Here is a 27511-nt window from a genome sequence, read left to right as displayed (position 1 = left end):
ATGGCAAGAATCCAAACAAACAGTCAATAAATCCACCTGTCCATCATCTTACATCTTGTATCGTGGTACAAACAGCTTAGCGTAGCGGTCAAAAAAACTGTGTGCACCTTCCCTCCAGCAACACCTGTCACCTGAGGGAAGGTTCCCACCTATATTCTGTGCGCAACCCACCAAGAGTGACCCCTACTGGACACACATGCACACAATCCAAAGCAAACCGCCAAAATGGCTCTTACATATATATATATATATATGTGTGTGTGTGTGTGTGTGTGTGTACAGTGGAGTGCAATGAATGTTAAACAGTGCATTTTTCTATTTTTAATGGGGTGGGATGGGTGGTGGTTGGGGCAGAAATTAGTGGGGGGCAGAATTCAGTAGTGAGACAGCTCTGGTAAAAAGCTGTTCCTCAGTCTACTTGTTCTAGTCCGGGGGAATCTGAATCGCCTGCCGGATGGCAGGAGGGAAAACAGTTTGTGGGCAGGGTGAGAGGAGTCCTTAAGAATACTGCGTGCTCGACGCAAGCAGTGTTTCTTCTGGATGTCCTCAATGGATGGAAGTGGAGATCCTGTAATGCGCTGGGCAGTTTTCACCACCCGCTGCAGTGCCTTACGCTCAGCAACAGAGCAGCTCCCATACCAGACTGTGACACAGTTTGTTAGGATGCTCTCTATTGTACAGCGATAGAAGTTCACCAGGATGGCTGAGGACAGCTGGTTCTTCTTAAGTTTCCTCAGGAAGAAAAGACGCTGGTGAGCCTTCTTGACCAGGCTGGAGGTGTTGGTGGTCCAGGACAGATCTTCCGAGATGTGGGTTCCCAGGAACTTGATGCATGAGACTGGCTCCACAGCAATCCCATTAATGTGGATGGGATCATGTGTGCCTCTTCTCACCTTCCTGAAGTCCACAATGAGCTCCTTGGTTTTGGTAGTGTTAAGGAGCAGATTATTGTCTTTGCACCATGTGGCCAGATGCTGGACCTCCTCCCTGTAGGCAGTCTCATCGTTGTTGCTGATGAGACCGATCACCGTAGTATTGTCTGCAAACTTGATGATGGAGTTAGATCCAAACACAGGTATGCAGTCGTGGGTGAAGAGGGAGTAGAGGAAGGGGCTGAGCACACAGCCTTGTGGTACGCCGGTGTTGAGAGGGACAGTAGTGGAACAGATGTGGCCTGACCTAACATGCTGAGGTCTGTTGGTCAGGAAGTCCATAACCCAGTTACACAGTGAGATGTTAATGTCAAGATCTCTGAGTTTGGTGATTAACTTAGAGGGTATGACAGTGTTGAATGCTGAGCTGAAGTCAACAAACTGCATCCGTGCATAAGTATTTTTGTTGTCCAAATGTGTGAGTACGGAGTGCAGTCTGATGGAGACTGCATCCTCAGTGCTCCTATTGCCTTGATAGGCAAACTGGTGGGGGTCCAGCGTGGAAGGTAGAGAGTCCTCAAGTCTAGTCGCTCAAAGCACTTCATAACGATGGGTGTGAGTGCTACAGGGCGGTAGTCGTTTAGGCACACTGGGCTTGAGATTTTCGGCACTGGCACAATGGAGGTGGATTTGAGGCACGTTGGTACAGCTGCTTGGGCAAGGGACATGTTGAAAATGTCCGTGAATACCCCAGCGAAGGCAGTGTTGCGTGCTTTCAACAGAAGGCGCACCTCCTTGTTCATCCATGGTACCTAGTAAGGTCCATAGTTCTAGTAAGGACTCTGGCTGCTGCGCTTTGGACTAGCTGAAGTTTGTTTAGCAAGCATGCAGAACAACCACCCAATAAAGCATTACAATAATCTAACCTCAAGGTCATAAACGCATGAATTAATATTTCTGCATTAGAGGTTGAGAGCATAGGTCATAATTTAGATATATTTTTAAGATGGAAAAACACAGTTTTACAGATGCTAGAAACATGGTTTTCGAAGGAAAGATTGCTGTCAAACAGCACACCTAGGTTCCTAACTGATGATGAAGAATTAACAGAGCAGCCATCAAGTGTTAGACTGTGTTCTAGATTATTATATTTTAGGTCCAATTATTAGCACCTCTGTTTTTTCAGAATTTAACATTAAGAAGTTACTCATCATCCAGTTTTTTATATCGACTATGCATTCTGTTAGATTCTCAATTTGGTGTGTATCACCAGGCTGCGCTGAAATATAGAGCTGAGTATCATCAGCATAGCAGTGAAAGCTAACACCATGACTCCTGATAATATCTCCCAGAGGTAACATGTAAAGGTTGAAAAGTAACGGTCCTAGCACTGAGCCTTGAGGAACTCCATATTTCACTTTTGAGCGATATGATACCTCCTCATTTAATGCCACAAACTGATAGCGGTCAGATAGATATGATGTAAACCATGCTAAGGCGCTTCCTCTAATTCCAACATAGTTTTCTAGTCTATCCAAGAGAATGTTGTGATGGATAGTATCGAATGCTGCGCTAAGATCTAATAGCACTAATAACGAGATAAAACCACGATCTGATGATAGAAGCAGGTCATTAGTAACTCTAATGAGAGCAGTCACAGTACTATGGTACGGTCTAAAACCTGATTGGAAATCCTCACAGACAACATTTTTTCTAAAAAGGAATACAGTTGTGAGGATACTACCTTTCTAGTATCTTTGACAGAAAAGGAGATTAGAGATTGGTCTGTAATTTACTAAGTCTTTGGGATCAAGATGTGGTTTCTTAATAAGAGGTTTAACTACAGCCAGTTTGAAGGTTTTGGGAACATATCCTAATGACAATGATGAATTAATAATGTTCAAAATAGGATTTATGACTTCTGGAAGCAAATCTTTTAATAGTTTAGATGGAATAGGGTCTAACATACTTGTTGCTGGTTTAGATGATTTAACAAGTTAGTACAAGTCTTCTTCTCCTATAATAGAGAAAGAGTGTAATTTTTCCTCAGGGATCTAAAGCTCACTATCTGATGTGAAACTGTAGCTGACGGCTGCATATTTACAATTTTATCTCTGATGGTATCAATCTTAGAAGTAAAGAAATTCATGAACTCATTGCAGCTATACTCTTGGGGAATATTAGCACCTGTTGATGCTTTATTTTTCGTTAATTTAGTTACTGTACTGAATAAATACCGAGGGTTGTGTTTGTTTTCTTCTAAAAGAGATGGCAATTTTTAATGCTTTTCTGTATGACAGGATTCTCTCCCGCCAGGCAATACGAAATACTTCTAATTTAGTTTTTCTCCACCTGCGCTCCATTTTCCGGGCTGCTCTCTTTAGGATGCGTGTGTTGTCATTATACCATGGAGTCAGATTGTTTTCTTTTATCTTTTTTAAGTGCAAAGGAGCAACTGTATCTAAAGTGCTAGAAAAAAGAGAGTGCATAGTTTCTGTTACATCATCAAGTTTTTGCGTCGTATTGGATGAGCTAAGGAATTGAGATAAGTCAGGAAGGTTATTTAGAAAGCTTTCTTTTGTGATGGAAGTGATGGTTCTACCATACTTGTAATAAGGTGCAGAGTTTACAGGTTTAACTATACAGAGTTCACACAAGACTAGATAGTGATCTGAAATGTCATCACTTTGCTGCAGTACTTCAACCATTTTAACATCCATTCCATGTGACAGTATTAGATCTAGAGTATGATTTTGGCAATGAGTAGGTCCAGAGACGTGCTGTCTAACCCCAATGAAGTTTAAAATGTCTAAGAAAGCTGATCCTAATGAGTCTTTTCATTATCAACATGGATATTAAAATCGCCAACAATTAAGACTTTATCTCCGGCCAGTACTAACTCAGAAAATCAGCAAATTCTTTGATGAAATCTGTGCTGTGCCCTGGTGGCCTGTATACAGTAGCCAGTACAAACATGACAGAAGATTTATCACTAGCATATGATTCTGTAGATAATGTTATATGCAGCACCAAGACTTCAAATGAGTTATACTTAAAGCCTGCCCTCTGAGAAGTACTAAGAATATTGTTATAAATTGTAGCAACACCTCCCCCTTTACCTTTTAAATGTGGCTCATTTTTATAGAAATAATTTTGGGGGGTAGATTCATTTAGAGTAATATATTCATCTGGTTTTAGCCAGGTTTCTGTCAAACAAAGCAAATCTAGGTTCTCATGTTTGATCAAATCATATATATAAAGTGCTTTTGTGGAAAGTGATCTAATATTCAGCGAGCCAAGTTTTATCGTTTGCTTCTTTGTATTATAAATAGTTTTTATTTGTTGAACATCAATTAAATTATTGCTTTTAATTTGGTTTGGATGTTTTCTGCGTATTCTAATTTGGGGAACAGACACAGTCTCTATAGTGTGATATCTATTTTGTATGGAAGATTTTATGTAGAACACAGTGAGTCACAAAAAATTACTTTAGCTGGGTTTTTCGAGTTTCCTTTAGAAATACAGTGATTTAAAAACACCTGCACCGGCTATATGTGTGTGTGTATATATTTAAAATACAAAACCATTTTTATATTAAATATGTGCAAACACGTGTTTATATATACATAAAAATATGCATAGTATATATGTAAACAAAAAAAATATTTTTGATGCCATTAATTGTTTTGACAGCACTCATGTGTACTGTATGTGTATATACCTGTTGTGGACATTGAAATGCTTTTCTGAGGTAAATATAATGTTTCCATTAGCATGAAATATTGTTTACAGGCTGTTTTTTAATATAGATATTGCAAATTACACAAGACAGTAAATTGTACTATCTCTTCAACATAACTGAACTGAAATAATCTTTCACACCAGACAATTTCAGACAGTTTTGTTATAAAATGACAAATTTGAAAGCTGAGACTTTCAGAAGTAATGAAGCGGTTCTGCGTGTCTATTACGTGAAAACTGTACAGACTAAAAGATTGGTCTTGGGATTTACGAGTCGATATTAGTTTATCGAATAGAAGATTGATTAAAATCAAGTATTCTTGTATGTCCCCTCCAGCAAGAGTCTACTGCAAAACACTGAAAACACCACAAGTGGTTCATGTCTAAGTGAACACAGTGGTGCATTGCATAAGAATAAATTGCAGCCTTTTGGTATTTGAACATCACACTAAGCTATTTTTATGAAATAAGTAAAGCTTTGTTTAGAATGCCCTGTTTTAGATTTTGGAAAATCCTGCTTTTGTTCACGTCTGTTTTAATTTTGACATGGTTTAATCATTTTGTCTTCCAGATTCTTATCAGTGCTTTGTCATTCTACAAACACTTCAAGGACATCCACACATGCACAAATGGAGAAATGGAGTAAAACAGACAAGATGGTGAAAATACAGGGCATGTATCCATACGAAGGACGTCTGTTCAAATCTGTGAGTGTTAATCTCATTCAGACGCATTTTAGTAGTTTTATCTGATTCTGAGTGAAGAGAAGTGTCCTGTGCTCTTCATCTTTCTTATGGCAGGGTGGGCAGCAGTCTGAGCTGGTCATTCCTACTGTGAGCTTCAGAGCAGAAAAAGGCTCGGAGTCTGTGAAAAGAGCTCCACTATTCATTTACCCAGACACTGCTGACCAGCAAACTACAGACACACTGAAGAGTAGGATTCTCTAACACATAAACAATTACCTTACCAACTTATAGTTCATTTTAAAATGAGCAAATGATACTTTTGTGTTGTTGCAAAGCTTTGTGAATATCCTTCTACAGTAGAACACATTTCAGTGATCAGGGCCTGCCAAGCTCCAACAATTCAAAAGAAATGAACAGACAAAAAAGTGCCATAAAATTAAATTAAAAAGTTTCCACAATGAAAGTTATTAAGAGGGAAAATCATCTTAAACCTTTTTTCTTTGTATTGAATTTGACTCCCTGAAAAAATGCTGAATTCCATAAAAATTATGTCATAAGTTTAGGGTAACCTCCAACTAAAATCCTCAAAGAGAAGACATCTAATGAATTTGTGAGGTTGTTTCCAATATTAAGCAATAAAACCATGCATATCGCTATAACTAGGGATACACAAATATTTTGAAATGATCAAAAATGTACACAAGCTGCTGAGAGATTTGTGTGTTTGTAGCTCCATGTAGCTTTGCTCTTCAGTTTCTCACTCTCTGTTGTTTAAACAGAGAGTGAGATCTATCTATCCGACTAATCTAACACATTTGACTCTTGATTGTTTGCTGTTAATCTAAAACAATGCAGTGCGTTAGCGGTAAGAAAATCTTCCATCAATCACAGTGAGTAAATGGCCTCTCCCTGCATTGCCACATGTGATAAATATTAATAATATATTAGAATTAGAGACAAACTTTAATTAAGGACAGTAAGAATGTGAGGGCTGTAGATATTGCTCTGGATGTGACTAGTTCAGTAATTCATGTACATTGTTAGATGTACATTAGAGCCCCTGCCGCGGGGCAACAGCGGAGCAAACACTGCTCTTCCTTTGTGTTCAGAACATCAAACAGGTTCTCCTCACTCAGTGACGCACCCACTGAGAAAGTCCTTTATAAATTGGTGGATGGTGTTCCAGACAATAGAATCGCCATAGTCCACTGTTTACTGGGAGCCTGGGCGCCTGACATCATAACAAATTTAAAAGTGCTGGCTAATGCTAAACGTAAATTCAGTAAGATTGTTATCCACGGCTGCGCTAATGATGTTTGACTTCACCAGTCGGAGATCACTAAAAATAACATTAAAGAGCTGTGTGAACACTGTAATATTCTCTGGTCTCCTGCCTGCTTACCAGGGTGATGAGATTCACAGCAGATTGCTGGGTCTCAATGGCTGGATGTCTAAGTGGTGCACGCAGAACAACATGGTTTTCATAGACAGTTGGATGAGTTTCTGGGCCAGACTCTCTCTAGAAATATGGCACATAGTCTTAGAGCTCACACTTGACTAACTAGTGCCCAGGTCAGGAAGCAGACAGACTGGCTAAACTAACCTGCTAGCCGCCTCACGTCACAGAAGGCAGTTAATTCTCAACTCAACTCTTTTAACTAAATCACACTATAGAGATGGTGTCTGTTCCCGGAATTAGAATACACAAAAAATATTCAAACCAAATTAAAAGCAACAATTTAAATGATGTTCAACAAATAAAACCTCTACCCCCCAAAATTACTGCTATAAAAATGAGCCACATCTAAAAGGTAAAGGGGGAGGTGTTGCTACAATTTATAACAATATTCTTAGTACTTCTCAGAGGGCAGGATTTAAGTATAACTCATTTGATGTTATGGAGCTGCATGTAACATTATCTAGTGATAAATCCCCTGTCGTGATTATACTGGCTACAAGCCACCAGGGTACCACATAGATTTTCATTAGAAAATCACAAATGACCTATCTGATCGTTGTATCTCATTATTAGTGCTATTAGATCTTAGCGCAGCGTTTGATACCGTCAATCACAACATTCTCTTGAAGAAACTAGAAAACTATATTGGCATTAAAGGAAGCGCCTTAGCATGGTTCAAATCATATCTATCTCAGTTTGTAGCACTAAATGAGGAGGTCTCATATCGCTCAAAAGTGAAATATGGAGTTCCTCAAGGCTCAGTGCTAGGACCGTTACTTTTCAACCTGTACATGTTACCTCTGGGAGATATTATCAGGAGTCATGGTGTTAGCTTTCACTGCTATGCTGATGATACTCAGCTCTATATTTCAGCGCAGCCTGGTGATACACACCAAATTGAGAATCTAACAGAATGCATAGTCGATATAAAAAGCTGGATGATGAGTAACTTCTTAATGTTATATTCTGAAAAAACAGAGGTGCTAATAATTGGACCTAAAAACCCCACATATAATAATCTAGAACACAGCCTATCACTTGATGGCTGCTCTGTTAATTCTTCATCATCAGTTAGGAACCTAGGTGTGCTGTTTGACCGCAATCTTTCCTTTGAAAATCATGTTTCTAGCATCTGTAAAACTGCGTTTTTCCATCTTAAAAATATATCTAAATTACGACCTATGCTTTCAACCTCTAATGCAGAAATATTAATTCATGCGTTTATGACCTCGAGGTTAGATTATTGTAATGCTTTATTGGGTGGTTGTTCTTGATAAACTTCATCTAGTCCAAAACGCAGCAGCTAGAGTCCTTACTAGAACTAGGAAGTATGATCATATTAGCCCGGTTCTGTCAACACTGCACTGGCTCCCTATTAAACATCGGATAGATTTAAATACTTGAGCGAGCTCTTATCACATTATAGTCCTGCACGTCCACTGCGTTCTCAAAACTCGGGCGGCAGATCCTTTTCCTATCTAGCACCCTAACTCTGATCGGGAAGCGGACACACTCTGCCAACACATCTTTTTTATCCTAGCCTACACATAACACACTAACACACTTCTATTATTCAAATCCGTTAAAGGATTTTTAGCCAGCATTAATTAGATCAGCTGGAACCGGGAACACTACTCCTAAAACACAATGTACTTATGACATCATAAAAAAGAATGGCAACTACGCTAATATTAGTCTTGTTTCTTTCTTATTCTGTTTCACAATTTGTATCCAGATCAGATTAGCATCAGCACCCAGAGATTATGTTCGTCAGATACCAGAACACCTAGATGCGCTCTGTGGACAGATCACCAGATCCTGATGCACACACACACACACACACTAAGTCATTTACACTATCTGACACAGCTGTGTTTAAAATTGAACTGGAAGTTAAGTGCTGGGCGTCCGGTCAGAGGAGAACTGACCCCAACTGAGTCTGGTTTCTCCCAAGGTTTTTTTTTCTCCATTCTGTATGAATGGGGTTTTGGTTCCTCTGGCTTGCTTTGTTGTGGACACTTTAGTGATTATCGTTGAATTGATTAGAGAGACCGTCTCAGCATTTAACTCTGTGACATTCACGCTCATCTTTGCATTGGGCTAAATAAAGCCTGCTTGCATACTGAGATGTGTTTGCATTGTTTTTCTTTTCACAACAGATGAGGCAGTGAATAAAGCTGCGCACTCCATCAAGCACATCCGCACAAGGCCTCTCAGGTCATCTAATATCATGCAGGACCCGGAGAACTGGAAGCCATACACCGGGATGCCCGAGACTAAACGTTGCAGGACAGGACCTCTTATGGACCGAACTCAGCGCAAAGAAGTACACAACAGAAAGGAGCGCGATCGCAGGTGGCCTCTGCAGATTTAATGTGTAACCTGTATCACTCACGAGCAGAGATTACTTGAGGCATGTTTACTGTTTACACAATCTGTGACTCAGGAGAAGGATCCGTCTTTGCTGTGATGAGTTGAACCTGCTGGTGCCATTCTGTTACGCTGACACCGATAAAGCCACCACACTGCAGTGGACCACAGCTTTCCTCAAATACATCCAGGAAATACATGGAGACCGACTCAAGCAGGTTCTGTCCATCACGCTATCCTTTTCTCTTTAATAAGTGTACAGGGTTCCCATGGGTCATGGTCTGGAACATCATGCCATTTTAAAAGGTCTATTCCAGACATTGAAAATTGGGGAGTTTTATTTATTTTTGTCCAGTTCATGGATAAATTTGTTTCCAGTTATCATAATGTAATTTCTTCTGTACCAGTTGCTTTACACGTTTTTTTTATGGTTGGGCTATTTTTCAGTGTCATTCTTAACTAGAACGTGTCATGTCAAATCATATCACCCTACATATTGCAAACTGAAGCTAAGCAGGGTTGAGCCTGGTTGGTACCTGGATGGGAGAGCTCCTGGGAAAACTAGGTTGTTGCTGGAAGAGGTGTTAGAAAGGCCTGGGTGCTTTCAAAAAGAGTATAGGTGTGACCTTGGCATTCCGGCCAAATTCACCCGTTGGCCTCTGACCATCATGGCCTCTCAACAGTCCCCATATTACCTCTCCATCAGTAAGCTGCTGTGTGCTAGGGGTTCTAAGGCAATATGGCTGCCATCTCATCCACGGCCAGTTTGCAGCATCCACCTGGATGAGGAGACCCCAGACGGCAGAAAAGCTACTGTTTGTTAAACTACTATTTAGCCTACTTTTCTATTCAATAAAGGTCATGAGGTCAGGGATTCTAAAAGAGAATCAGATATCTACATTACTTTTTTAAACAGAAGGCTGCAAAAAGTAAAAGTTTTTTTAAACAGAAGCATCTTGAAATAAGACTTTTCTACACTAACGAGGTGGCTTTAAAATGCAGTGTTAAGCAGCACCTACTGGTCTAGAAACATTACAAAAGTGAGGCTGAAAGCATCTGAAGTGTTACGGCAAATCGTTAGATGGATTCAAACCATGAAAGAGTAATAGATGACACACATGGATAGCGCTGAGTATATGGAGAGCAATCAGCATGCTACAGAAGCTCTTCCTGAAGTGATCTGACCATCACTACTTTCTTTTTCAGGATTTCCAGAGCACTTTCTGTGGCAAAACTGGGCTGCGGTTGAAGCCTAGTTGTGTTTCAATGACTCTCCTGGAGTCCTATAATAACATGGCAGAAGCTGCAGACTCATCCTCGCACAACTGACTTCCTCTTCGCTGCTGCAGCATTGTGAATGTTCACCTCAGTTTTGACATTGATGTTTCCCATGATGCTACGCCTCTCTTTCACTAACCTGTGTCCAGGAGACCTGAGCGCCTGTTGTCTTTGAGTCTTTTTCTACACTCCAGCTGCTCTTTTTATTTCAGACTCTCCAGACCAGAAACGGTCACATCCTTACTGTGATATAGTTCACACACAAAACTGCACACCTTTCTGAATGTTTGTTTTTATGCCTTGCTTGTACATTATTTTCTATTTAATGTATTTATTATTATTGTACTAACAAATGTTCAAAAAAAAATACTTCACTGAAAAGTGGCTTTATTCAGTTTTTCTTACAATACCATGCTGTAGAAACTCACTATACACACAACAGTAACTCAGAAATAATAAATAGTATTTAAAATCATATTTAATAGTTTTACAGCACCATTATCTAGTGGATAAGGTTGATGAAGCCCACAGATGGACAACGACATATTTTACAGTAAGTGTGTCTGAAGCATCTCTGTTGATGCGTGAAGTTTGTTCCTCAAACAGTGACTTAGTTCTTAATGTTTAAGATTCAAAATGTAAACATAAAAAATAAAATGGCAAAGAAAATCAATCTGCAGTAATGTGTCCAATATTTTGGTTTCATTTCTTTGTTTTTGCTCTTGCGGACATCAGTTTTTGAGGTGCTGTAAAGCCCTCATGAGGCAGTACTCTTACACTTTTAAAGGGGGCTGTACAAGAAGACTTCTAATACAAGGACTGAAGGATTATTTTCACATCAGCTTTTTTCTCGGTGTGATGCGTTTAGTCTTTTGCTGTATCTACACAGAGGCTCCGCTCTGATGCTCAGTGTTCATTCGGCTCTGAACATGCTGCTCTGACACTTCAGTTGTGTTTCTCCTCCAGAAGCTGTTGGTTCTGCTGTTAATGGTTCTTGGGGTTAGAGGACTTCCCGTGAACTGCAGCTCCTTGGCATGCTGATGTGTCGCAGATTCCGGGTGACCCCTGGTGACCTGGCCTGCCGGCTCTCCCTGCTTCTCCTGGTTCTCCTGGGTCTCCAGGCGCTCCGTCACGGCCATCTTTGACGATGCCATGCACACCGGGCAGACCTGATGGTCATAGAGATAAATGATCAGACTGATGCTTCAAATCATATCTATCTGACCATATCTATCAGTTTGTAGCACTAAATGAGGAGGTATCATATCGCTCAAAAGTGAAATATGTGCTAGGACCGTTACTTTTCAACCTGTACATGTTACCTCTGGGAGATATTATCAGGAGTCATGGTGTTAGCTTTCACTGCTATGCTGATGATACTCAGCTCTATATTTCAGCGCAGCCTGGTGATACACACCAAATTGAGAATCTAACAGAATGCATAGTCGATATAAAAAGCTGGATGATGAGTAACTTCTTAATGTTAAATTCTGAAAAAACTGAGGTGCTAATAATTGGACCTAAAACCCCCACATATAATAATCTAGAACACAGCCTATCACTTGATGGCTGCTCTGTTAATTCTTCATCATCAGTTAGGAACCTAGGTGTGCTGTTTGACCGCAATCTTTCCTTTGAAAATCATGTTTCTAGCATCTGTAAAACTGTGTTTTTCCATCTTAAAAATATATCTAAATTACGACCTATGCTTTCAACCTCTAATGCAGAAATATTAATTCATGCGTTTATGACCTCGAGGTTAGATTATTGTAATGCTTTATTGGGTGGTTGTTCTGCACGCTTGATAAACAAACTTCAGATAGTCCAAAACACAGCAGCCAGAGTCCTTACTAGAACTAGGAAGTATGATCATATTAGCCCGTTCTGTCAACACTGCACTGGCTCCCTATCAAACATCGGATAGATTTTAAAATCTTATTAATTACCTATAAAGCCCTGAATGGTTTAGCTCCTCAATACTTGAGTGAGCTCTTATCACATTATAGTCCTGCACGTCTGCTGCGTTCTCAAAACTCTGGCCATTTGATAATACCTAGAATATCAAAATCAACTGCGGGCGGCAGATCCTTTTCTATCTAGCACCTAAACTCTGGAACAATCTCCTAACTCTGTTCGGGAAGCAGACACACTCTGCCAGTTTAAATCTAGATTAAAGACACATCTTTTAACTTAGCCTACACATAACACACCAACACACTTTTTATTATTCAAATCCGTTAAAGGATTTTTAGGCTGCATTACTTAGATTTGCTGGAACCGGGAACACTACTACAATACGATGTACTTGTGACATCGTAAAAAGAATGGCATCTACGCTAATATTAGTCCTGTCTCTTTCTCAATCTGTTTTCAAAGTTTGTATCCAGACTAGATGGTGGATCAGCACCCAGAGATTATGTTCATCAGAGACCAGAAAACCTAGATGCGCCCGTCGACAGATCACCAGATCCTGATGCACACACACACACGCACACACTAAGTCATTTACACTATCTGACACAGCTGCGTTTAAAATTGAACTGGAAGTTAAGTGCTGGGCGTCCGGTCAGAGGAGAACTGACCCCAACTGAGTCTGGTTTCTCCCAAGGTTTTTTTTTCTCCATTCTGTATGCATGGGGTTTTGTTTCCTTGCCGCTGTCGCCTCTGGCTTGCTTGGTTGGGGACACTTAACTTCTAGTGACTATCGTTGAATTGACTACAGAGACCGTCTCTGCATTTAATAAGAAATTGGTCACTCTCGTCATTATACATCCCTGTCATTATACTGTACAGTGCTTTGATGCAACTTGTGTTGTTAAAAGCGCTATATAAATAAAAATGATTGATTGATTGATTGAACGTGTTTGACTTGGGCGCACATGTCCTTATGAACAGACTGTACATACCTGGGTCCCCTTGGTCTCCAGCAGGCCCCTCGATGGCTTTACCTACAGGCCCCTTGTCACCTGGCTCGCCGACATCCCCTGCAGAATCAAGATTTTTTCAAAGTCATTCTGGAATGTGCTTTATGGGTTCATATTAGGATTAATGCACGTTACATATATCTCTCAGCTGTGAGAATGTTTTTGCAGTCAGAGGACCTCTTAAAGCTCTTGACCCAGTGAGCAGCAGTCTGTGTGGAGCATTCTTCACTGCAGTGCTAAATGACTTCCTCAGTTACAGCTGTATGTGGTTGTGGAGTGTAGAGAGTTTTGTCAAAGAAACGTTAACACTGTTGAGAATTCACTGCAGTATTTATGCTAGTTTTATTCTTGTTCAGTTAAGAAATTTGACACAAGAAATAAATCTTGGTGTATTTCTGAATGAGAAAAAGAACTGCAGCTGCACTGGGGCCCATCGCAAGCAGGCCCATGGTGACGAAGTTACTATTAATGTATATAGAAATATTAATGAGATAATATGGCTGAAAGTATTCACTACTTTCAATTATATTTTGGTTTGATTACATGTAGTTTGTAGTCTGTTTTACCATTTATGCCCATTCTTGTTCTTAAGCTTGTCCTCAGGAAATATGGTTATGTTTAATACTCAACATGAACAAACAATAAAAAGTCCTTCTAATGTAGTCAAGTTAAAGTGAACTAAAACATTTTACATATACAGTGCTTCGATACAATCTGTTTTGTTAAAAGTGCTATGTAAATAAAAATTATTGAAATGATATACAATAGTGATTTTAACGAGCCTTGATATTATATAAATGGACCTGAGCTAACAGTGAACAGTTTTGTTGAACTAACATGAACAAAGATGCTCTTAACAAATGAAAAGCATTTGTTTATTAGAAAAAAAAAGTGCAAGAGAGAGACTCTCACCTCGAGGACCAGGGTCACCGAGATCCCCGGGCAGTCCTCTATAACCTGGTGGACCGAGGGCTCCAGGGTGGCCGATGGATCCAACTTCTCCTTGCTTCCCTGGAGACCCGGGTGGTCCGGGCCGCCCCACGGCACCAGGAGCCAGGGGTCTTCTAAGGTTAGCAGCGAGCTGGGCCATCTGATCTAAGATCAACACCAGCAGAATTCTTCAGGTTGAATTGAAAAGCTTTTTATAGATGCCAATTATGGGTGAACCAAGGTCTTACCATCAATCATTGAGCCACAAAGTTCTCTGATGTGCTGCTCACTAGCCAGTTTGCCCTGCAACACAATCACAACAGTACTCAGACATTGTTTGTGTTCAAAGCACAGTCCTGACACATGTCGACTGGCAGGTGCTTACAGGAACACCGGTCTTTCCAGCGACGCCTGGAAAACCTTGTTCTCCTTGGAATCCCATTGCTCCTGGTTTTCCAGGAACCCCTCTGGCTCCGCCCTCTCCCTGTGGTCCTACAACTCCTTTGGCTCCCAGCTCCCCACGCTTTCCGGCCTAAGACAAGGAAAACCACAGTGGAATGACTGTTGTCCTAAGGTAGCGGCAAAATGTTTCGCATCTGGTCCCAGACGCTGTATGTTCAGTCACTCCAGCTCTACGCTTCAACTAGGCCTAGGACTACACCTCAGGTCACAAGTTGAGTCTGCAAGATGTTTATCATTTTAAAAAGCTTGTTCATCACAACTCCAGGACCTTTCCTGATCCCATCCTCCACTCCCTCTTCACGTCCTGTCATTATGCTACTATCACATCAAAATAAATGAATACAATTTTGTGAATTTTCCAAATTAAGCTACTCTTACAAACATGATACAATAATAACTATACTGATATAAAAGCTGAATTTGTTTTGGGAAGAGCAGGACTACCAATAAAACACCCCTGTACAGGATCATTTATCATAAGCATAATTAAAAGGTGCTGTGTAGGCTTTAGAAGAGTCCAAGAAGTACATTACACGTTCATTGATGATGATCGTAACAGTCTACAGATGATATTTTCATATCCAACACATGATACTAAAATACATCCAAATACATTTTTTATTATAGTTTACATTTTTAAAAGATTTTTATTCATTTTTATCTTAAATTTAAGAACACTCTAATTCAGAGCAGTCATGCAGTAGGAAGACGTTTCATGTGTCAGGAGACATTTTCTGTGTGGTGTTTGGATTGAGGGGGAAAGAGGAGTTTTTCATGTCTTTGTGTGGATGCCCTGATACCAAATGTACTCACAATAAACTGATGGTTTGAAATGGTCACTTGCAATCGTCTTGTTTACCAGGTTCTCTACTTTTAGTCTGTTGAGCTCCATTTAAACCAACACCCATAGTACTTGACTGAGCACCTGACCCATTATCTGATAGTAGCACTATTTCATTAAAGATGCTGTATGCATCACCCGTCTCAAGTGAGTCCTCACCTGAAGTTCATGATACAGTGTTTGAGCACCTGAGCTGTTCTGAGAACTGAGCTTCACTCTGAAATCAAACATATGCCTTAAGATTCATTTTTCTCGTTTGGCGACCTGTCAAAATAAAAGCTTTTGGTATGCACCAAAAACAAAAGTTGGGTAGGCTCTCTGACTTCACCTGTAGGGGCCCTGTACACATGCTGGAATGCCTGCTGCTTCGTTTCAATCATTTGCATGAAAAAACATCTGCGATACAGGAATAATAACTTTGTGCATGTGTGAAAAATGTAATAAAAATAGATGAGATCTCACCTCTCCTTTCTGACCGACGGGACCATAAGGACCCTGAAGTAAGAGGAAACAGACTCTGTGTTAGAAATCAGAGGACTATCAGACTTGGAGCTGCATGCAGCAAGCGTTACATACCGGCTCTCCATTCTCCCCCGGTAAACCATCACTTCCAGCAACTCCCTAAACACACAACAACAACATGTGAAAACATGCATACATAATTAATAATCTCATCTCTCATCATGCAGCAGATAAGCCTCTTACCATGTCTCCTTTAGGCCCTCCAGCTCCAACTGGACCCTGAGAGAGAGAGAGAGAGAGAGATTGTTGGAGTGAAGAAGAGAATACAGATAGGCTTTGTTCTGTGGAAGGAGCACTGGACGGTGAAATAACCAGGTCTAGATGTCTACAAAAATATGAACTCTCCTTTTCAATAGGTCTGTGTTTAAACCAAACTAAATGTAAATATTTTATCTATATCTGACCCTCTAACTCTTGACACTTTAATTCTCTTTACTTTAACTCTTTTCCATTTTAATTCTACTCTTTAAAAAACCTTTTCATGAATAGGACTATCTTCTCTATTCTGTTTTCTTGTATTTATTATGTGATTAACAAAAAGTGAAACAGCCCTCTAACACTAGCTTGCTCTATTCTTTTTTATTATTATTCTAAAAAATGCACTTGTGTATAGAGTTCAGCTTGACTTGTTCCAGCACCTGCACATCCTCGCTCTTGGATAAAAGCGTCTGTTAAATGACTACATGTACACGTCTGTGTGTTTGTTTCTAGAAGAGCTTATAGAATCGAGAAGACCTTTTAAAACACATGAGTTGACACCCGTCACTCACCCGCTCACCGAAGCCGCCTCTGATTCCCGTCGGACCAGGCAGACCTGGGTCACCTATAGCCCCTTTAACACCCTGTACAGAAAGATTGGATTCTTAAACCACGGATCAGATGACCCAGCTCAGTCACCAAATCCTATCGGACGCCTCAGAAGACAAGTCTGTTGTGGCACTTGACGTGATCCCATGATGCAACTCACCTGGAATCCTTTAACACCTTGTGGTCCAGAGTTTCCAGCTAGTCCAATGCCGCCCTGTTAAACAAGCACAAGCAGTTCATGACCAGCACCTCACCCTCGCTGCTACTTCGTTGTATAAATCCTGCACGAGCGTCTGGTACTCACAGCTACTCCTCTGGTTCCAGCCTCTCCTCTCTCTCCAGGGACGCCGATCTCGCCCTGTGGAGAGGTCACACACATCAGTGCATCGCAGGCGGACCTGTGCGTGCTGTGCCCATCTGAAATCTTACAGCATGCATTGGTTCGTATCAGGTCACGGGTCAGATACATACAGGTATACCTGGCTCTCCAGATGGTCCTGCTTCTCCCATCTCTCCTGGACTGCCCTGAACGGAGAAGGACCCTCGCGTTATACACCAGTCTGATTCAGACACTCCAGATCCACGAGCCAAGAAAATGGTAAGCTATCATTCCTCAAGGAAGCTTAGCAAATGCCACAAACTTCCACCGTGCATCTTAGCAGTTTTAAGTAAGCAGACTTTGACAGTAAAAGGGCATGTCTTGAGTGTGACTGATGGTACACCGAGAGATCACCCAGGTAAAAAACAAGCACACTTCCGTAATGTGATTAAAGAGCTCTACTTTCGCACACTAATCTTGTGCTTAATATATGAAAAATGAATCTTTAGTACTTAAGATAAGTTTAAGATCATTTAAGTGTACTCAGCTTTGCTATTTTGAGACACCATGCATATGAACTAAAACACTTGGAACCATCTTTCATTCATTCGTGTAATTTTAGTTCATATTCATGGTGTCTCAACACAGCACAGTTAAATACGCTCATATCATCTTCAAGTTTATTTTAAGAAGTACTAAAACAATTATTTGTAATATATTAAGTACAAAATTAGTGAGCAAAAACAGAGCACTTTAATTATATTATGGAAGTGTACTTGTTTCTTACCTGGGCAGAAATACTGCTTTTTCAAATACGTCTCTCATCAGTTCTTCCACACTTTTGTCCTTCAAGAAGCTAGAACACAAGGAGAGGAAATGGAGAAGACTGGACACCGAGTGCTGCAGTGAACATCAAACAAGGCTGTGCACTAGTCTAATTCAGTTCTTAAACAGAACAACTAACTGAGACGTGTTATAGCACTTGTGTGTCATTGCTCTTATGTTGATTTATGTTGATAATAATAATCCTAAAATGTGTTTACAATATTTACACTGGGACCAATGTATCAGGAGAATTGTTGTATCCTCAAAGACAGTTTAATTCACATAAAAGACATTTTGACTTAAAGAGAGCATGCAGTGGAAAATAAAAAAGAACTAAATAACTGGAGCACTGTGTGTTTAGAAGAGGGACACACATTCATCTAGTGCAAGTTTACACAGAAACCATGTGAAAATACATTCTGTTCTCACGGAGGATGCCTAATCTAAAAAAAAAGTACAAAAACAAACATCCTTATATCTGAAAAATAAGGCATTATGGAATGAAGTGTCTCTTATCTGAACTGAGTGCACTTGTAGTACTCTTATTTATCTGACACACACACACGTAAACTTATTACACCTGTCTACTGCTACACACTTGTACATGCAATGAGTAATTAAATGGGCATGGGTTGTTCTTCTTTTATCTGACATTGTCTTTCTGTTGCTCTGTGGATCTTCTGGCATGAAAAATCTCTTTCTGATACTGATCCTAAACATGTCTTAGCTCTCATGGAAGTTACAAACAGATCGATATACTTACAACTCCTCCTTTGGCCCCTTTGGCACCAGCTTTTCCTGGCAAACCCTGAATCATACACAGACAGAGTTACACTGAATGTTAAACAGAACAACCGAATCTTTTTTGCCTTATTAATGACTGTGTGCTCGTTGTTCCTGCATCGTCGTCTTTGTTGACCCTGGAACTGACTGTAAGCCTAAACTTCACAAAAACTACAAACCGGCAGTCGTTCATCGATCATTTCCTCTGATTTTAGGCATTATTCATGGGTAAGGTTAGGTTTAGGTATAAGACTACATTTTTAATTACAGGGTCAACAAAATATGTTCTAGGTAATACGTACAGGCAGGCCGTTAGGTCCTTTCTCGCCAGATACTCCGAGTCTCCCAGCATCTCCCTGTCAACAGAAACACGGCGTCAGCGCAGCGAGAAACATGGCCCAGATGCCTCTCTAAACCAGCTGTTGATTACCTTTTCTCCATCCAGCCCCTGAGTGCCATCCTTCCCGTCCCTGCCCGGGATGCCCTGTGGATCCACACACTGTGTTATAATCGAGCGCAGATCTAATGCTTCTCACTGGAGTCAGCAAACCATACAGTTCCTCACCGGTTCTCCTTTAGGTCCTGCTCCTCCAGGTAGTCCCTTGGGGCCTATTTTTCCCTGTTAAGAGGATGAATATCACAATCACTTTGATGATACAAACATAGAGGCCAACACTGAGTATATCTAGCAGGTGAAGTGCTTACTATCTCTCCTTTGGGCCCTTTGAAACCTTCTGGTCCTCTCTCACCAGCATCACCCTATTCAGAAGACACATTGATTACTGATTAAGCAAACGGTTGATCATTTTATTATTTATTAACAGAAACGCACACATTACAGAAAAAAAAATGCCAAGTTAATGTTCTTTAAAGTAGGGATTCCCAAAATGTTCCATTCCACGACCCACTTAGACAAGTATAATTTCGAGAAGCACCAAAAGATCTGAGATCAACAAACCACTGGCATTAGGCCTACTGTAAACTTTAAAAGAAATTAAGAAAACTAACCATTTCCTTTTATAGTACAACTGTAAAATTTCTCACTAATATTTACGTTGTCATTTCTTCATTTATAGAAGTTGATGAGTTTATGAAATGTCCATAAAAACTGAAACACTTAAGCATAGTAATCTACTGTAATCCACGCTGGATTTGGAGTGTTGTAAAACTCATCGAAGCGTTCATGACCCTTCCGTGTGTGTAAGGAGAACTATCTAAAACAGTTTACATGTGAAGTGTTTTTGCAGACGTTTTCTTATTGGTAGTTAGCCAAGTGCACATGAAGATAGACAGTTCAAACAGACAACAGAACTGAACGAACATGCCTGAAAGAGTTTTCTGGTGTGTGCAATCTCATGCAAAATACAGTGCAGTAAAGTGAAAGAGTTTCTTCTCGTGAACATTGTGCAAAAAGCCTTTGGATAATAAACCGTTGCTCTGAAACCCTCACGTTTCTGCAACTTTCGTGTGACCGTGCTTCAAACCAAGCAGCTCATGTTTTAAATTGTGGCGACTGGAAACAAGGCTGAGCAATATTACAGTAATGTTGGTATATCTTTCTGTCCTGGACTGAACTGTGAGTGTGTGTCATTGAAATTGTCCCACAGGTTAAAACCCCTTCTTTAAAAAGGAGTGAGGAAACACTCACAGTTTTTCCAATGATGCCAGCGATTCCAGGTTTTCCTCTGAAGCCCGGCAATCCCTGCGGAGAGAAGCAGAAGCACAGCTGTCTGGACGCGGCACAGACTCTAGATTTCAGGTAAGATCTGTGGTGTGATGTTACTGAGCTCTTACTCGGTCTCCTACGGCTCCCACCGGCCCCTGCAGGCCCCTCAGCCCTCGAGAGCCCTTCAAACACACGGAACATCAATGGAACAAAACACCAGCTACTAAAATCTGAACATACAATGTTTATTTGGACCTAGTCTATTCCTCTCTTCTAAACCACTACTGAACAACCGAGTCCTTCAGCATTTAAAAAAAAAAAAAAGGGGAAGTTGAGTAGAGCTGACTAGCGGATCACCCGAGGGTCTTCACAGCAGCTAAACATTGACGTTTAAGAACTGATACAAGAACTGTCAATGTCTGTTAATACTGGCTTTTGTGAACATTCAATCATTTGGAACTGCCTATATAATGTACATAATCCATATAACGCAATTGATAAAACATCTGGCGCACCTGCAAGCCCACTGTCCCTGGGATTCCCGGTGGCCCCGGTGGCCCCTGATCCCCCTGATGAGAAGAGACAGCCACACAAACACATTACCAACCGGCTGCTCTCTGCTTCCACTTCAGGAGTATGTCACACACTCACCTTCTCTCCATCCTTCCCCAGCTCTCCCTTACTGCCTTTATGACCTGTGTGACCCTAAACCAAAACACAGGGGCAAACGATTTTATGAACTTTATTATGAACAAAGACTACTTGAGGGAGATAAGAAGCAGAGACAGCAATGGATCAGGCACCTTGAATCCAGGCATTCCCGGCGGTCCAGGAGGACCCGGGGGACAGATGGCCGGACACTGCAAACAAGACACACACACAACGTTAAACACTATAAACACACACACTGTTGCCTCTTTGTCACCATCTATGTTTCAAAGCTTCCTTGTGGAGTTATTAGCACACAGACCAATGTAATGTTTTGAGGGGAATGAGAGAACGAAACCCAATACACTGTCCCAGATCAAGAACATATCTAGTGCAGCAATAAAAAAACTAAGTAAATCATCTCCCTTCATATGAACAAAGTGAATCATAGAGTAAATCATACAAGCTCTGTCTAAAAGGAAGGAGATCACAATACTTGACTGTGTTCACTGGTCTTCTGATTCATAACAATGTGAAGCAGAGCTTAGAAACATCTTCTAAACAGGACCAGAGTCGTAGAACTGAAAGATTTTAAAAGTGTGTGGTCTTCCTCACTGTATAAAGGATATTTTTTATGTGAATTAATGTGAAAATCATGTCATTATTAAGATTGAAAAAAAATATTAATTTATAGTCTAAATTCCTACTCAATCTGTCATATAATTATTCATTATAATTATGAATATCCACTACCTGAAAAGATCCCTAAACATGAATTACAATTAAGCAAACATGCAAATGTTAATTTACTATTTCATTTAAAAAATATTATATTTAAGTTTTATTTGAATTCAAATCTTGCGCATTAAGCCAATATATTACACAGCTAAGGCCTCTCAAAACAGAAAGGAATTGTACTTAAAGTAAAATTCCCCCCAAATAAAGTATTTTAGACCCCTTGTTAAACACTATCAACATTCTGTATTAGCATGGAGAGTTCAGTTTATGGCTAATCTAAAGTCATGGCATTAAAATTTCATATTAAAACTTTCTTTTAACCCAAAACAGCAACTGGTTTTCTTCAATCCACCTGTTTCACGAACACAGTCCATTCACTGAATCATTCTAGGAGGATCCTACTAGCCCGCTCACTGACATGAGGGAATGAAAAATGGCAGTAAAATGTAAAAATCATGTAAGTCGGTGATATTTATAAAAAGCTGCACAAGGCCCTGGGTTTGACGACCGCTGGGCTCAGATATTGATTTCAGATCATTTTTAACCAAAAAGGGTTACGGACTGCAGCTTTAAAATGAAAGCATTTCGAGACATTTGGTCAATTCATAATAACTTATTGTGAATTGACCAAAGATAACAACATAATATAACACAACTCTGGATTTGATAGTAAATATTTTTACTTTTGTCTTTGTACAAACTGAATTAACATGGATCACGTTTCTTTTTTCTCAAAGTAGCTTTTTAACATACCAGCAGATCTCCATTGCCTTCAGGAAGAGTTCCTGGGAGTCCCTGAAATAGTAGAAGAAGAAGATATAGTAGTAGTATAGATGAAATTGTATTATTTGAAGCAAATATCCGTGCAGGTACTTACAGGAGGTCCGTCTGGGCCGGGAAGACCTGGGAGTCCAGGAAGACCCTCGGGCCCCTGCCACACAAACCAGAGTCACTCTTCACAACTGCTACTAATAATCTCTCACAGAAAGCTCATAATTCCACATCCAAACACATCTGATTCCAGACTTCAATCTACAGGTGATTTTAATTCTCAAATCTCACACAGTTCACAATTAATCACCAGTTTGCAGCTCATGCTTCCAAAACAGAAGCAATGTAAACGTCAGAGCTGTTTTTGAGGAGCAGCGTAAAGTCACTCACCAGCGGACCCTTAGGTCCCGGTCCACCTGGAAGTCCATTAGCTCCAGCGAGGCCCTGAGATCAGAAAACACACCGAAATGCAAGCTCACATTTGTTACCTAGTGAGGACACTCAACGAAGGAAATCAAGAGCCCACCAAGAGCCAGAGCAAATGAACTGTCCTGCGCCGAGTGTGTGTTACCAGATCATTCTTCCTCTGGCTGTGGTTTTACTCACCAGAGCTCCTGGTCTGCCTCTGCCCTGAGGAAGACAAGAGAAGAAAGTCACTGACGTGTTCGTCACGATAGCGCTCAAATGTGTTGTGATCGTAAGTAACGGCGGTGCGCTGACGAATGAGAAAGACAGTGGTTGATCTTATTGCGCTATGCTGTAGCAAACGTGAAATGTCATCTGACTGTGTGATTTACTGATGCTTGTCACCTACAGGGGGTCCGCCCGGTCCGGGAGGTCCGGAGTCACCCTACAACAACACACACAAAAGAAACGTCTGAGCGAGCAGCTGCTGTACTAGTCTTGCTCAGTTATTCGTTAGGCTATAATATAATGTGATGTAATATAACCTTGGAAAAAGAAAACAGCATATGCTGGTTACGTCATATCCTTTATAAAATGATAAGTATTATTGGTTTTATAAAATAGTTATAAAACCAATATAATAGTAGTATATACATAGTAATGATTCACAAAATAAAAGAGGGCAAATAAAGTGTAATGACATTAATTAAAGCATTATTCTTCCCCCAGAAGTGGTACACGGGGTATGCTGAGATTTTCCAGTTCAAGTCAGAGAGGTCACTGCACAGGTACTATTCTAAGTGAACTGAGCTGGACAATCAAATCAACCATAATCGCTGGAAATGAAGAGTCCTCGAAGTTTCACACAAAGTTCCTGTCACAGAAAGTCTGTTTACTCGGTGGCCATCTTTGAAATGCCTCTGGACCGCTCAAACAAGGGCAACTCGCAATTAAATGACATTTCCAGTGTTTCTGTAGTCGTTGTTTCACACATTTGTACATGATTTCTACAGCCACTGATTTGGGACAAATCATTCTCTTTCTAGATCTCTAAAGCAACACCAACTTTTTTAGCGAATTAATTATTTTTTTCATTTGCATGGCATATTTCTTCTGCAAGGTCAACAATTTTACTAAAAATACTTTACATGTACTCACATGTGTTCATTATTCCCTCAAATTATATCTATGGCTTAGTTCAGTTTCAAGTGATTCATGTAAATGTTGGATCACCGTCTTAAGCAAGTTATTCTGAAGTGATTTTTTGTGCTTTCACACGTAATGATTTTACCAAATTGCAATTTTTTATGTATTTTTACATTACTCAAATTTGATATAAACACTTTTGAATGCTTTGTAATACTAATAAAGTACGTAACACGAGCAATATACGTTTTCCGTAGTATTTCTGAAAAGGGAAAAACTGCAGAAAAACCTAAAAAAAAAAAAACCAAGAGCGAGGATGCAAACTGCAATTTTGTCTAGAGCCTAAAGGGTGCTAAATAGAAATGAAATCTTGACACAAAATAAGAAATCGTCCAGTTGAAAAGCTTACATCCCGGCTCTTAAAGCACCGTTTCTCTCTTGAGAATCAGTGAATGTATTGACTTTTATAATAACTGTGAGTGAAACCATGGATTCTAGTTATTGTTGATCAGCACGAGATGCTGGAAAACCTGAGAAAGTGAGGAGCTGGAGGATGTTTCTGAAGAACACGGGACTGGAAACATGACAATAGTCCCACAGTTTCTAGAAATCTAGTTCTGAATGGTGGACAGGATGTAAATATCAGCTGTGTGAAAGAACTTATTCAGGACAGGAAGAAGTAAAAATAACATGCAGTTTATATGATCCCTCTCATTTTCTTCTTTCTGCCAGGGGTATTAAAAAATGTGTCTTAGGATGCTTTTGCAGACCGTCAGATTCAAAGAGCGAACAACCGTTGTTTCCATTAACAGACACAGTTTAAATGACAAGGTACATTACAATTCAGAGGAAAGAATTATTATATATATATAAGTATTATTACTGGAAGTGTGCCAAATTTTTTCCTGAATATATTTATTCTTTTAAAAATGTTTTTGCTAAATGTTTTTTTTTTCTTTTTGAAAATGCGCATGCCAGTTGCTTTTTACAAATATCACCACAAACAAAGCTATAATAAGACTGTTTTATGATTGAGATTAACAGTGTTTAATTTTATTGAGTTCATTTAACACTTTGGTTAAAAAGCTTCTCTTTAAAATATGCAGAATTAAATTAATAAATAAAACAGAAATGTCCAATTTCTGCCTTCGGCAAAGCTAGCTAGCCATTATGGGTTTGCTTTAAATAGTATTTAAATAGCTTTTTGCTTTTTATTGAAACAGGCTCAAAATGAAAAGTGGCAAATTAAAAATGCACTTGATGCTGGCCTAGTAGATTTCACTGCTCTTAAAATCTGCCATGTGGTTTATATATCTATTATACATTTCCTACTAGATTATACCAAAATGGAGCGGCAAACAAAGCATTTCAGCATACTTACGAGAAATACGACTTTGAACTCATACATTATTTCCCTATACCAAACACACGGGTTCCTCACTCCATCAGTCACAGAGCACTTCAAGTAACTAATGAAGAGAAAGCCTGTGCTGGGAAGACTTCACATTCCAGGCTGGATTAGAGAAAACTACGGTCAGCTGACGCTCATTAAACCGCTCACGGCCGCACGTTGTGCTCAGAGGGATAAATATAGTTATAAATATAATCGAAATGCACATTAAACTCAATCGAGAGCCACTTACCGCTGCTCCTGGGGGCCCGTCCTTGCCAGCTGGACCATCCGGACCAGTCAAACCCTGCAGGACAGGACACAGTCACGAGAGGAACTCGGGAGAACTGAGGTTTGTGTGTGGCACTGAAAATGCTGTGACTTACATCCACCCCGGGGAGGCCAGGCAGTCCCGAGCTCCCTGCGGCCCCAGGTTTACCCGCTTTACCTTTCGGCCCCTGCAATCAGAGAAAAACTCTAAACAAGCCTTTACGTCTTATCAAACCAGAAAAAAAGCACTGAACGTAATCTTTGGAAGGGCAATGAAGCAAGCAGCAGAATTAAAATACGACGTTCCAGATAAAATCCAGATAGATAAGCACTGTATGAGCATCTAAAGAGAGGGCTTTAAAGTATTAGAGCACATCCAGATACTCACAGGTCTCCCGGGAAGTCCAGCAGGGCCAGGTTTGCCCTGCGCAGATAACAATCACTTAAGGTTAGACATACGAGAAACGAGACAGCAGCCCGAAGTGAGCAAGTATTTCTGCATGAAGGAACTGTGCTGTTCTGAGGCTGGAGGGGGCTGGGAAACCCGAGACGCTTGTGTTTGATTTGAGGCCGAATGAATGGGCTCTCTGTCACCTCCGCCGCTCACACCGAGCTGATTTTCGTTTACTGAGGAAACATTCACTGCTTTCAACGTTTGCATGCGTACATTCCTGAGAGTTTCTCCTTTAGCATTACCAGCCCGTCTAAAACATGCAATATAACGAACATTTAATAACAGTTATTGATTATTCATAGAATGTTCAGTCATATTTCAGAATTTTGTCTTTTGTTTTTCACCAGAAATGTGTGACAAACACTCGTTTTTTACGTCCCCTTTCCTTCACCTGTGTGTGTATTTCTAATAGATTAACAGCGAAGCCGAAACTCACGTCTATGCCGTCTTTCCCCGGGGGTCCCGGTGGTCCCGGCACTCCAGGTGCACCCCGAGGGCCCGGCCTTTCCTAAAGACATAAAACACCACAACATCTCAGAATAAAACAATCGAATAAAGAAATACATGCAAATAAATTCTATCCCTCCAGTGTCAGTTCTCAGCTCAAAATGTCACATTTCTACATGAAACTACAATTACATGCGATTTGTATCGAAATGAATAAAAAAAATAAACATTCAGACAGAAAAGAAGAAGCAAACACAGCAAAGATCTCACAAAGATGCCATTGTGCGACGATCATATTACACTTTGAAAAAAATCGTCTGTAAAGGAACCAGATATTATTCAGACATTGTAACATCTGTATAAACATATTTATTCGTGTAAAAAACACATATCTGAAAATCTGATCAAAAAGTCGTTCCAGGTAGAAACAAGCGCCCGACTTTACTCGTACAGTCCACAGAGTACGACAGTAACACGAATGCGATTCATCTCTCTTCACGGAAACAACAAACTGCTGTGATCTACTACAGACAGAGACATGGCCGCAGGAGATAAACGGTGGTCTTACCTGAGCGAGAGAGGACGCTAGCAGCTGACAGAGGACGAGTACATGAAGCGCTGAGGAGACGGCCATGGCTCCCGCGTCCTGTGCTGGAGACCCTCAGTATGAATGTAGATAAAGAGCAGGAGTCCGGCGGAGCGAGGGGGCGGTCAGAGCTCGAGAGAGAGAGAGAGAGATGCCACCCATCCGACGACA

At 40.4% G+C, this 27511-nt stretch overlaps 2 protein-coding genes across 3 annotated transcripts in view; one reads left to right on the top strand and one right to left on the bottom strand.

The window, feature by feature from the left end:
- The window catches only part of LOC122342461, a 13160-nt gene extending 2081 nt beyond the window's left edge, over nt 1-11079 (top strand). For both annotated transcript variants that reach the window (XM_043236266.1, XM_043236267.1), the window contains exons 3-7: nt 5185-5320; nt 5414-5546; nt 8918-9113; nt 9205-9346; nt 10335-11079. In XM_043236266.1, coding sequence (XP_043092201.1) covers nt 5185-5320; nt 5414-5546; nt 8918-9113; nt 9205-9346; nt 10335-10457 — 730 coding nt within the window. In that variant the 3' untranslated portion in view covers nt 10458-11079. The remainder of the gene's footprint in view (nt 1-5184; nt 5321-5413; nt 5547-8917; nt 9114-9204; nt 9347-10334) is intronic.
- col9a3 (collagen, type IX, alpha 3) lies at nt 10522-27511 on the bottom strand. The gene is made up of 32 exons (XM_043236264.1): nt 27323-27511; nt 26744-26815; nt 26242-26277; nt 25970-26041; nt 25837-25890; nt 23457-23492; nt 23249-23272; nt 23033-23086; nt 22749-22802; nt 22625-22666; nt 21289-21345; nt 21137-21190; nt 21001-21054; nt 20614-20667; nt 20468-20521; nt 19525-19578; nt 19385-19438; nt 19250-19303; nt 19122-19175; nt 18800-18844; nt 17364-17417; nt 17197-17250; nt 17053-17106; nt 16856-16927; nt 16269-16304; nt 16140-16184; nt 16026-16058; nt 14646-14792; nt 14509-14563; nt 14243-14425; nt 13313-13390; nt 10522-11575 (listed from the first exon to the last, which is right to left on the bottom strand). Exons 1-32 carry the CDS (start codon nt 27386-27388, stop codon nt 11391-11393), a joined length of 2040 nt encoding a protein of 679 aa, XP_043092199.1. The 5' UTR covers nt 27389-27511; the 3' UTR covers nt 10522-11390.

This window comes from Puntigrus tetrazona, chromosome 4 (assembly GCF_018831695.1).
Source record: "Puntigrus tetrazona isolate hp1 chromosome 4, ASM1883169v1, whole genome shotgun sequence".
In the NCBI taxonomy this organism is placed as follows: Eukaryota; Metazoa; Chordata; class Actinopteri; order Cypriniformes; family Cyprinidae; genus Puntigrus; species Puntigrus tetrazona.
This window is presented reverse-complemented; position numbering and strand designations above follow the sequence as displayed.